At 31.7% G+C, this 13,241-nt stretch overlaps 1 protein-coding gene across 1 annotated transcript in view; it reads right to left on the reverse strand.

The window, feature by feature from the left end:
• Nucleotides 1–683: 683 nt before the first annotated feature.
• Nucleotides 684–13,241, reverse strand: part of LOC145689995 (uncharacterized) — a 690,354-nt gene continuing 677,796 nt past the window's right edge. Inside the window, exon 38 of the mRNA XM_081764461.1 lies at nt 684–11,747. Coding sequence (XP_081620587.1) covers nt 9,529–11,747 — 2,219 coding nt within the window. The 3' untranslated portion in view covers nt 684–9,528. The remainder of the gene's footprint in view (nt 11,748–13,241) is intronic.

The following is a 13,241-nucleotide window of genomic DNA, read 5'->3' on the forward strand; positions in this document are numbered from 1 at the left end:
AAATAAGAAAGTTCCACATACAATCCATCCAAAATTAAATAATTTTCATTATAGCTTATTTATTTAAACTTGAAACAACTTTATTTACAATCGGAAACTCCTTTCATTTTTCAACATATTTTTTTCATACCTTTTTTTTTTTATAAATATGCTACATTTCGTTTGCTCACGACACGTACCACAGCTCGGTATATACTGTACATCTTTCTCAACAAAATGTGTAAAAAATCTGTTTATAAAACCCACAGTTGATTGTACAGCAGTGCAAACGACTTCAAAGTCTGCACAGAACAACGAGAACAAGTATTCAATACTTCTTTATATATATATATATTCATTAAATGCTACAACACGTAGAAACTTTTTCTTCTTTCTTTCTTTATTTGGTCTTAGAACTCCTCGTTCATGTTTTTTTGTTTTTTAAAATTAATAATAATAAACTTTCCATTAACTTCTAAAAGATCTAGCATTCAACATCTGATGTACAATAAAATACAGGTATTTAAGTAGTAAAAAGATATGTTTTTTTTTCTTTCTTTCTTTTTAAGTATGTAAGCGGTACATTGGTCAAGGTGCAAAGTTAGCAGGTAAATAACAACTTAAAAATCAGTTTGCATGTGTAACGAACGGCACATTAAAAAAATATTACAGCACAAAAATTAGGCTGCATTTCTTTTCTTCTCTCTTTTTTTTTTTAATATTATTCATTGTTTTAAACAGACTATGTGACTCAAATCAAGAGCATATTTCAACATGGTGAGGAAAAATATTTACAAGTGTTTTGTCTTAAATGTTATAGTAGTAGGATATGTTACGCAACTAATATTATCAGGACTTTTTTTAAAGCTTCGAACAACTTAATAAATATTTATTTTAACAACTACAATTTGCATGTGGACAAAGTCATGCTCAAAGCACCAAAAAAGGCTTGCATTTTAAGTACGAGTGAGTGAATAATTAACGACAGTTACAGTAAAGGTACACACATGTCATAAACAAGCCTTTTAAGATAAAAACAACAACAAGGTTAATAATTTAAAACTTGTCGTTATACACTTTGTTTCAATGATAAGTACTGTTACTGACTTTCTTCACAGACTTCTGTGCCGATTAAGTTAGTACATATATTTCTAAGGTAACGACACAAGAATCTAACATCGTAACTTAACCTAAACTGCACAGCAGTAAGGAATAATTGTAACTTAAAGCATGATAGAACAAAGTGTCTAACAACATAAGAAAGGGTACACGTAAGTTCTTTAACAATAATTAATTAATGCTTTGTTACGTTTTAACAAGTCTTTAAGAGAAAGTTCTGACGTGATATTAATTTGAAATTATTACATGGACAATAAAATAAATTAATAACGCTGAAATAAGGGTATCGTGCTAATAATTTGAACTTTAAATTGATACGTATAGATTAACTATTTAGCTAGTGAAATCAAACATTTTTTGTCTCATTTGCACTTATACATACAAGGCAATTATCCTATATTCTATTTGAAATCGGACCTCCTTCCTCCAAAAGCAATGCATGGAAAATGTATTATATGCTTCGTGTCATTAAGTTTCCATACGTTGAAATTTCCTTACATATCTTTGAGCGTATGTTAGCAAATAATCATTATGCCACGTTATTCTGGAAAACGCTAAATTATTTAAAAAGACATCATACGTTAATTTGAAATCAATAGTGTCACTTACTAAAGTGGAATTTATTCACGAAATAGCTTCACAGTATTAAGTGTAAGTAGCATTAGAAATAATTATTCTGGTTCTATATTGTATATATCAACATGGTTTATAGAAGTCACAATAATTTAATTTAATGTTTATGAAAAGAAATTCCAAATTATTTTACAAAATAACATTAACTGTTACCATCGGAATGTAAGTTCACAAGGTAATATTACAAAGTAATTAGTTTTTGTGTTCAAGATTATGATTGCTGTACAGGTTATTTAAACATTTCAATAATTGCCACTTGCCATGTTCCGACAGAATAAGAAGCAGTGGACGTTTAACATTTTAGATGTATCTTCTTAGAAATAACAGTAAGACGAAAACAAATGCCGAACGTAATCTTATTGATGCATTTTCAATACCCTTGATTACTAATTATTAAATGACAAGACGAAAGTTGTAGTATTAGTTCAGTTCATCTTCATATAATTTTCTTCCAGTATTATTCTTTGCCTCACGAAATATTTTGTACAAAGAACATTGAATATATATGTTGTGACGAGAAGAAATAAAATAAAGTATAGTAATAATTCTATTTCAAGTCAGGTGAATTTTAATTTGATCCGAAAGCGACATAAAAATGCTATTTCAAGGTATTCATTTTATTTTTATTTCTTCTCACTAGCCACGTTCATATACCTAAAAAAGAGTAACCATATTATTTTACGAATTTGTACACAGTTGCAGAAGGACAAATTTAAACAAAGAGAAAGAAACTTGTGGAAATGAAGGAACTGAAAAAGTACAGATAAAGTTTTAGAGACGTCATATTTTATCTTAGAATGGACGGTAGTGAAGGAATTGAAAAGCGGAAGGAATACGGTGATCTTTAAGTTGTCTTTGTTCCAAGAAATATTTGGGTATTAAGTCTAATGATATTTAATTCTAATTTAACAGATTGAACTTACTGTGTATATTAAAAGCTTGTTTAAAAGATTTTTTTTCACTGAGAATCGGTATATTCTACAAAGCAGACAGTGCATTAAAGTCGAGCTGCATTACACTAGGAGACAAGAAGAAGTAAAATAGAAAATGGTCTTTCTGTCCTTAGCAAATAAACACAAGAGAATCATTTATTGTGTTAACGCTTCTGGTGACCTCATGAAAATGCTTCTGTCCCATTCCAATGTTATTTCGAAATTATTTAAATTTAAAGATACAAACAGCACTTTCTGTAAGGAAAATGAATGCGCAGGTATGGGCATAGCAAAGTTTTAAAATATACGTAGAAAAACATTAAGTACGTAAGTCACATGAGCATTCCATCAGAAGCTTGGTTGTTTATCTAACCAAGAATAAACGAACAGAAAAGCCGAATTCCTTTATTCAGTGCAATACAACTATCAAAGAAAAAGAGAAAAGTAAACTATACGGGTAACATAAATTTTAATTGCAATTTTGTTTGGGAGTTTGTATTTCCAATTTACTATTATTGGAAAGCATGTATCGATGAAGGTACGAGAACTCTTTAATATAAGAAGCAAATTTTAAAGAAGTCCTGAGTTCGATTCCCGGTGCGGCCATTCGGTCGAAAAAGTGTAAGAGCTTCTTCAGGCCAGCCATCTCGAATGAGGTTTTTTCCTAGATTTCCCTCATTCACACTAGGCGAATGCCGGGATGGTACCTAATATAATGGTCTCAGGTCTCTTTCTTCCTCCCCTTTCCTCGAATAGTGTGATCGCCGAGGGACATCATCTCTCATACGTGACGGGCTAACATGGCCATCGATGCCGAAAGCCCAGAAATCTAAATCCTAATCCTAATCCTAAATCTTAAAGAAAATGGGAAAATAACCATCTTTTTTAGTTGTTCACATGAATCATCTCCCAAGTACAACTACAAAGCAGGTAAAAGTATTGTATAGAACACAATGTTTCTAAAACACTGGTAAAGATAAATGCAGGAAACCAAAATGATAATGGATTTGATAAGGAAAATATCTGTTATTTTAAACTATAAATAATTAGATCCTTATCAAAACAATAGATCTTCTCCTTTAAAATATGTTCTTACAGTCAAATAACATACATTCTTTTACTGTAAAATAATCAAACAATAAATATCACAAATTGATCGGAATAATCATAATTTTCTTCGAACAACCTTGAATGCCACTGTCCAAATTATAATTTTTGCGTTGTTGACACTGCCATATTAATAAAGGATGCAAGCAGTGGAAAGGTGATTAGTGAAACCGGTGAACGATTTCGTAGATAACTAATTACTTCACAATTATAAAATAAATATTTTCTCCAAATACAACATTCTGTTCCTATTACAACATTTACGTTTGTTATACGATAATATTACACGTATACCATACTAGTTGTTTGTTATTGCAGCAAAATAACTACAATCTCTTTCAAAAAATACTTAACATTTCACCTACAAATTGTGCGTTTCGTGTTGATGTGAATTTATTTATTTGTTTATTTATTTTGTTGTAATATTTATTTTGCAGTAATTGGTTCTCAAAAGTAATATTAATATGTATCTCATCAGATGATATTTTATCATCAGTAACTTTAGGTGATTTTTTGTTATTACAGTACGAACAGTTAATCATCTTAACCCAACTAGATCGGTAGATAAGAATAATTATTAACATCACATTTCATATACATTAATGTAGATATATAATATATCTACATTAACTTCAGAGTACTCATAAAAGATATGTTATATTTTTATGTCATAGCATAATGTAAAATTCCTCAAATTTTGTAGAAGTAACATTGCTAAACACCGCACAATATAACACTCTCTTTCATCACAGACCACTCTCTTTCATCACTTTATACATCAGAACTTTATATTTCCATTACAAACATAAAATGGAATTAACGGGGAACGAGAGGAAGTATTCTTCATGCTAAGAAACAATGCCAAGATAAATGAACACTTGAAATGTACAGCGAGATAAATATAATCATCACCATTCTTGTAGCAAAGCACATCACAAGAATTTCTCAAAATAGCATTGTAAAATTAAAAGGAGAAAGTAAGGTATTTTCCAAATTTGAAATTAGTTTGTTTCAGGTCTAGTTGTTATGCAGTCTAACAATCTTCTGTAGGAATGAGTGGAGAAACCTGAATTTTAACATGTACAATATGTTTAGAAATTATTCGGCAACCAAACGCCAGGAGGTGATTCCCTATATCAAATGAAATAAAGAAATAAAGTCTAATACGCTTGGTCTACAGTTACATGCCGCCGAAAAGGCGAAACATCACGTTTTAAGATTCTCTGCTTTGAAAATTAAGGGACCTATGCCAAACGGTTCAATGAATTACACAGGAACGCGCTTTATATAAATATCTATCTTTCACAATCCTCCGGTGCCGGCGAAACGCATACTTAATTAATACTTCAAAGTGTATCCCCGTACCCCAACTTCCTTCATACAAATTGTTTTGCTGGAACTGGAGGATTGTTAAACATGGATATTTAGAAGGAGCGTATAGTAATTCCTGTATAATTTCTTGAACCGCTTGCGATAGGATCAATAGTTTTCAAGCCAGGATATTTTAAAATGTGATATTGCACATTTTCGGCGGTTTATAACTGAAAGAAGACGTTTCACGACTAATGGTTATTGGAACTCTTTTTTTTTTTATTATTTATTTTTTTTTTTTTTTTTATTTTTTAAAGATTGATATAAGGAATTACCTTCATCAAATTTGGACATCAAATTTCTTAACATACTGTATATTAAAGTGCCTAGCTCCTACATGTTTCATTGTGAATAATTTCGGAATAAACTAGCCAATGTGAGTAGTTTTCGGTATCATATTACATTATTATCTCTATGTCAAAGAAAAGTGGTCAATTGGTCAATTCATCCCAGAAATTTTTTTTAAAGACAAGAGTAGATGTAGGTCGAAGTATGCTTCTGTGTTAGTACAAGACTCCACACTCAGTATAATTTCTTTAGAGTCAAATTGTACGGCTCAAATTAAAGTAGCTTTGAATTTGAATTCGTATTAATACCGCCATTCATCTTCAAGGAGTGTTAATACTGACTGAAATAATTAAAATTAATTTTGTTTAATGTGTTAAATATGTGCACTTTTTTTTAAAGGCATTAATTTATATGGGAAACTACTTTCCTGTTCCCTTTAAAATGACCTGCAGTTCTAATGGTTTGATTTTAGTGATCTTTTCTCAAATATATTTAAGTATCCTGAACTTGATGAAAATAAAATTTAGTTACATATAATTTTCATTTTAATAATCAGATCTAATTTAAACAATGTTAGACTTATATATTATTCAAATTCATTTTTGGAAAACCAAGGAACATTTCAATTGGAAGAAATCAGTAAAATCACATTAAAATTCCAGTTCATTTCAAAGAAAAATAGAAACATTATTCCCCATATAAATCAATGTACTAAAAAAGAAAAGAACAGTGATTCCTCAACACCGTTAACATTTCTATTGGAACGCTGAATAAACTTTAATGATCATTTATTTATACGATATAATTATTCTCAAATTCTTGAACGACCATGTTGTTATCAATTATTTATTTGTAATAGTGTAATGGATTTATATTGTCATCTTTCGAACCGAATTTAATAGATTTTTTAAAAATATTTTAGTAATTGTGTTATCTACTTGTTTTTAATATATATATATATATTATTTTCTTTCTTTTCTTTCACGTATATATATATATGTGTGTGTATATTTTATCTTTAATACTTCTTTTCTTCAAGCAAGATAATTGACACAAAATAATATTGTACTGTCAGAAATGAACAACACACAATAATGAAACAATATTTTGAGTCAAAGTAGCAAAAAAATCATGGTTAAGGAATATAAAATTAACAACAATGTACGGGGCAAATGGGGCAATCTGCCCCATGATCAATGAGTATTTCCAATGCCTTTCAACACAATATGTAGACCCATATTTCTAGTATTCAGTCTCCAAGCCGTATATGCACTGGGAAAATATACATAAATATCTAGGAAATCAATTATTTTGATTAAAGACTGTGAAGTCTGTTTGCTTTTTTAAAATGTCTTATCAGCACTTAGTCTGTATAGGGAAATTACTTTCAAAACTTAACTTTCATTGAATATAACGCTTTTGGTAGACCTGAAAAAAGCTTAACCTTAATCTTTTGGAACAAAAACATTATAGGTTATACTATATATAACACGTAACAGTAATATATAGTTTTCAACTTCCGAAACGAGAGTTATATATTCTTCAAAAGTTCTTTGGTATTACGTCAATGTAATTCTAATTTTCTAAGTATGGACAGTTTTATTAGAATTACATGACTTAATACACGAAAACCTTTGAGGAATTACACAGGAGTACTGAAATTTTTTTATGCTAACAGTAGCTCAAGGGCTGATACTAAAGAGACGATTTCAACGGTTTCTTTTCTTCCTTTTTCTTTTTCAAACAGACAAACATATTTTGTCTCTCCTCAAATGTGTATGAACGGATAAGCTACTGTACGGAAGTAAACTTTTCAAAAATCTTTCTTGCTAAATGTGGACAACAGTATCAAAGGATCTCAGTACCTAACTTTAATACTGACAATCACGGTCGCGACATATCCATATCTTTCATTTGTCTTAAATTAAAAAAAAAAAAAAAAACATATATCAAATGTTTATATAGTTAATCCTTTACATCGTTTCCGGTTTAAAAATATGTAGTAACAATCCTATATTATCGTAGATCTGTATAAAGATATAGTTATAGATAGGTAGATAGATAGACAAAATTGGACCATTTATCTTGATACACCCTTGTAACATTTAAAGTAATAGATACAAAACACTAGAATTTCGTACTATGCAAATATCGACAGGGAGACATTGACATATTCTTCAATACCACCAGATTAATAGTGTTGCCAGTCCAACATAAAGTTGTATTTTTCAAATGGCATTATATATTAGGTCCACGATCAATAGATTTCAAGAAACAGAACAATTGTAATTGACAGAAAAATAAATCTAGTTAATGACAGTTATAAAGCTAATAATAAAAATATATACATTATTTCTATCATTATAGAAATAATTGTTTTGCTGTGTGTAGTTTCATTATTGTGTGTTTCCTTTGCATTATTCTTTTTTTTAAACTCTTATAAGATTTTATTTTTATATCGAAATTAGTTCTTATATACGAAAGATTTCTTAGATTCATATGACAAGATATGTTTTCATTTTGTATATTTATACAAGTCATGTTAAAACTACTGGAGAAAGAACGAATATTCACAAATTTGTACATTGATTTACTTTTAAGTTACGGTAAAAGCTATCAAGCAATTATACACAAATATATTATATATATATACACATAAATACATACATACATACATATTGTGTATTAAAATATATCTCTTTATTGGGGTTGTATATATAGTTATTTCACATTCTTTATTTTAAAGAAAATACTCAAGAATAGTAGAGCTTAAAAATTTACTGTAAAAGCACTTGGGGAAACGTAGTAAATTTTAATAACTTTAAATTATAAAACATGAAGAAAATGGATGTTAAAATATACACCATGTTGAGATATGCTTCGACTATTTGGGAGTACAAAGAAACAACTCACATAGGAAAATACTTTTCATAAATACGTGATAGAAATGCGTAACATGACATAAATTTTCACATTCTTCTTCTTTTTTCTTTGTTTTAAAAAATAAATCCTCTCTTTGCGTTTGGTTACATTACATAAATCTTTACTTAACTCAACATAGACATCATAGAATGATCTCATTCTTGTATAAATTATATTTATCTCATATTCTAAAATGCATTCTTTTCCTATTCAATTAGTACAGATGTTTACTGTATTAAATATCTGATAAATTTAATCCTTATTCCTTTCACAAGATATATATATATATATACACACACACCTCGACTTCACCTATTAATTGCTTTATGTGTTTTCTTCTTCTTTTTCTTTTAAAGAAAATTAAGTACACTGTGCATGAAAATCAGGTAGAGATACTATCACAAATAGCTTTTTTTTTGTTCAGTAGAACTTCTTCTTTCGTGTAAATAAAACCAAAATATTATCCAGCCAATACTCGTAGAGGTGAAAAGCTATATACACATTATTATTATTATTATTAGGAAAAACAAAGTACACATAAATACTGCTTAGCAAAACACGAAAAGGAAATTCATTTTTTTTTTTAGAAAAAAGTCAGGAAAATCTGACTGACGTGCTCGTACAATTGTTTCCTTTTATATACATATCTTAATATTTAGATAAATATTATTTTTTATTCATTTCTTTGCACAATAAATAAATACATATGTCATATATATGATACATAATATCATACATATGATATACCTATATTAACAATAGTGTTCGTTTGGATGTGTATGTTTTTTTCTTGTTTAATAGACAATGACAATTAGAATGACTGGAAGGAAAGAAAGTTTTTTTTTTTCTTTTGGCAGACAAAATACACTCATTCGTTCTTGCATGCACTTACATACAGACACACACATACATACATATATGAAAGACAAGACAGTCCAAGAAGAACTGTTGATGCTTATTGTACAAGATATACGAGGAAGATGACATTTCAACTGAACAAGATGAATAATGCTGCTTTCTTGCTTTATCTTATATATATATTAATTTATTTAAATAGTAACTTGTAATATCTGTATATATATATTCTTTTTTTTAATATCACAGAAAGTTTCTGACTAGACTTGGGCATTTATATTCTTTTGTTGAATAACAAAGCTTCAATATGAAACTTCATTTCTCATTTCCACATTTTAAATTTTTTTAGTGAGACCTTTTTCAGTTTTGACACTGTGGACTTGAGATCTCCTTCTCGTTCCTCATCACTTAGTGTCTCGCCCTCGCTATGGACTTCACGATGTGGCAACGTTTTCTCAGTTGACGTGCTGAGTTTTGCTGTCAGTGCCCGGCTATGAGATGTGGTAGGATCACTTAACGCTTCCTGAACAGGAACTTTTTCCTTGGTTACTTTCAGACCTTTACTAAGTTTCTCGAGTGTTGCGGTACGGAGATTGCTTGTTCGCTTTTTGGTAGGTGGTGTCATTTCGTCGCGTTCGCGTAATATAAAACGTCCTAGCGTTTGCCAATGCGCTTGCGTGCTATACACATTTTCTTCATCACTAAGAACACGTTGTTGTCTTCTTGACAATCCCCACTCTAGTTCTTCGACGAGAACGAAGTGATTTGGATCTTCCATCCTCCTAGCTTTCACTAATGCTTGCGTTAACACATCCTGCGCAGAACTGCTCAACGGAACTTTGAGAATAGCATACGGGATTTCCGGTGACACATTATAAACACAAACAAGAAACGTATCGTGATCTTCCCAAGTTCTGACGTCACCGCCGCTGCTCGAACGATTTTCTCGACCTGACGTACTTCTTATGGATGATAACCAAGCCCGACTACTTGGGTCGTCGCCCATTCTTTTCAAAATAAATCGACCTTCCCCCTGCCACTGCGCTTGCGCTTGAAGGGGACATTCGTGTAGATCAAGGACTCTTTGTGTGGCAGGTATATCACGGTCTTTCTTTTCCCAACTGCGAGCGACTTCTTCCACTAGAACGTAATCCTGCAAACGATCAGCACCTAAACCAGCTTTTTGTAATGCTTGTAAAATCACTTCCTGTGTTGTACTTTCTTGAGTTATTTTAAGAATAGTGTACGGTTCATCTGGCACTACACAATACACCATTAAGAAGAACATTCGACGCTTTAACGTCACTGCTGGACAAACAGTTTCCTTCACTTCGGGAATATTCTCTCGACTTCTCAGTCGTCCCCTTGTCCCATGCACATCTCCATTTTCAATTGCGCATAAGTCCAGACTTTCTTCTTCCATACGAGAATACACAAAGAGCGTAGAGAGCTGCAGAGGCTGATTTTGAGGTGAACGTAACCTAACATGCCTGTACCCAGCCCGCAGGCACTTCAAAGGCATCACACGCTGTGATAATATATGACTTGTGCTAACGTCAATAACATTAAATCTTATGAAAGCCAAGTCTCGAAACATAATTTGGAAATAAAAAGTATCGTTCCAAATAGGATTGAGAGCATTTCGCTGAACTATTTTTGTCTTTTGCTTATTGCAGTCTACAGGAATGCCAACGATTTCAATTTCTACAAAGGTACTCGCAGCAAAATTGGTTTGGCACACATACTGTCCTGACACAATAGTAAGAATGAATTGCACTGAATGAAGGCCATCAAATTCCTTGTCCCACGGATTAAAACGACGATACATCATGTGACTCCGATCCCACATCACTTCCGGCTTGCACACATAACCACATCTACCATTTTGTTCGAACATGGCTGTATTTAAATGTAAAGCTGCATCCTCTGTTTGATAATTCAGAGCAACCATTTGAATTCCAAACGCCCAAAAATTAAGTGGATTAAAATTTGAAGAATCGATCCGCATTCCTGCAGGATACGTTCTCATCAGTTGTGTCTCTGTGTGAGCAATCAGTGCATGCGGTTGTTTCCGACACAATTTCTTGGCGTTGTTTTCATTTAGCGATGAGCACTGATAGCAAGGGTGATTAGCGTTAGGCCTCTTGCTGAATTGATGGTCCGCAGACACTGTAGATGTTGATGTTGGCGTTCCCGGAGCACTCGAACCAAGTCCCGTAGGAGTCACCCCACCTTTTTTAGTTGCAGGTCGTTTGCCTTTTACCGAGCTATTGGGACTGATCGTGTTTAGACCGCGAAATTTTATCGCTTGCACGTAAATGACCATGTCCGAGAGATCTTTGTCTATTTGGCTGCTTTGCTTTTTGGGTTTTGGTTCTTCAAAATTCCACTCAGCATCTGACTTAGGACGAACTACGCAGACTCGATCTCGGAGGCTGTGAGTTGATACAGAGTCTGTTTTAGCTGCAGGACCCATCGATGCAGATTTGCTTATCATTCCAGTCGGCGTTTTTTCCTCTTCGTATATACCCAACACTTTGACTAGAAAAAAAAGTCACAATAAAATCAATTACTTTGCAACTGAATGATTTGAAACAAGACATATAGAAGATATAACTGTATAGTTTGTAATTGGAAAGTAAAATTAGAAAAGTTTTCATTAGCCTTACTGACTTTTCAGGGTTTCAGGATGGTAATGACTGACAACTCCAGCATCACTGGAGTTACAGTAGATGCGCATTTTAATCAGCAAGGAATATTATAAAGTAACATACATAATTGTAGATTAAGTGTCTCAAAGAGTGTATGCTTTCGAAAAGATCTAAATTTTTATGCGTATATTTAAATCATAATTTCTACTCTAACTTGATATACTGAAATACATACAACTTATAGTATAGAATTCGTTGATCTAAAAAATAGCGGAGGAGATCCTGAGTTTAGTTCACAACTACCAGTTATCATTATACCAGAATTATTACAATAGTATTATGTGAGAAAGTTTCGTTTCTATTCCCCGAACAAAGTAAATAATTTGGTATCTATACAGATTACAGTTCAATCAATATCCATTTTTATCACTGTAACTTTACCAAGTGATCTAAATCTAAATTTGCAATTCTTCTATTTGCAATTCTTTAATTGAAACTAAAATCTAAATATTGACTTAAATAAGTAAATACATCTCTGTTGAAGATATTTTAAATTTTTGGACTATACAAGGATTAATCACTCATTTTAATCAGGTTCCGAAGAACAAGAATATAAATCAGATTTTAGAATAATAGATCTTATTTGAGTTAGTATGTTTCTAAGAGAAACCATCTTTCGCTTGAACCTTGAATCTTCTTCAAATAATGGAAAAAAGGACTAAATGAAAAAATTACGATATAATATGAATAATTTGTTTTTAACCGATTTCCACTCCATTTTTCTACTACGGAAAGAGCCTCAACTATTATTATTTCGCAAATGTCAACTTTAAACTGTTTCAAGTGTTAACATGTGCAGATATTCTTGTCAATGATTGTAGAAACAAAGAATTACGAGGAAAATTCAAATGAGACAGCCCAGATAAGACATCGTCGGAGTGCAAACGATGAAAAATTGCATTCAGCTCACAGTCGATACTTGAACATAGGGGATCAATACTTTGAAACTATCTTGAAGAAGATTGGGAGTTGAAACTAGATTTTAATTTTATTTATTTCTAACGTACGTAAGTCTCATCTTCTAATATAATAAAATAAAACAAAGAGTTTGTTTGTGTATTTGTCTGTCTGTCTGTCTGTGTGCGGCATGGGGACCAGACGAGTGGACCGAGAGTTACCAAATTTTGGTCAGGGGTACCTTGGCCCAGGCCCCAGATCAAGACGAAGCCTTTTTTTTTTAAATTTCGAACCAAGGGGGTCTAAGGGGAGGGACGTTTACAGGAACCAGCTTGGAAATCAGACAAATTGACCGAGAGTTACCAAATTTTAGTCACGAATACCTTGGCCCAGGCTCCAGACCAGATTAAACGTTTTTGTCAAAATT

Source organism: Thermobia domestica, chromosome 1, assembly GCF_964235325.1.
Source record: "Thermobia domestica chromosome 1, izTheDome1.hap1.1, whole genome shotgun sequence".
NCBI classification, from domain to species: domain Eukaryota; kingdom Metazoa; phylum Arthropoda; class Insecta; order Zygentoma; family Lepismatidae; genus Thermobia; species Thermobia domestica.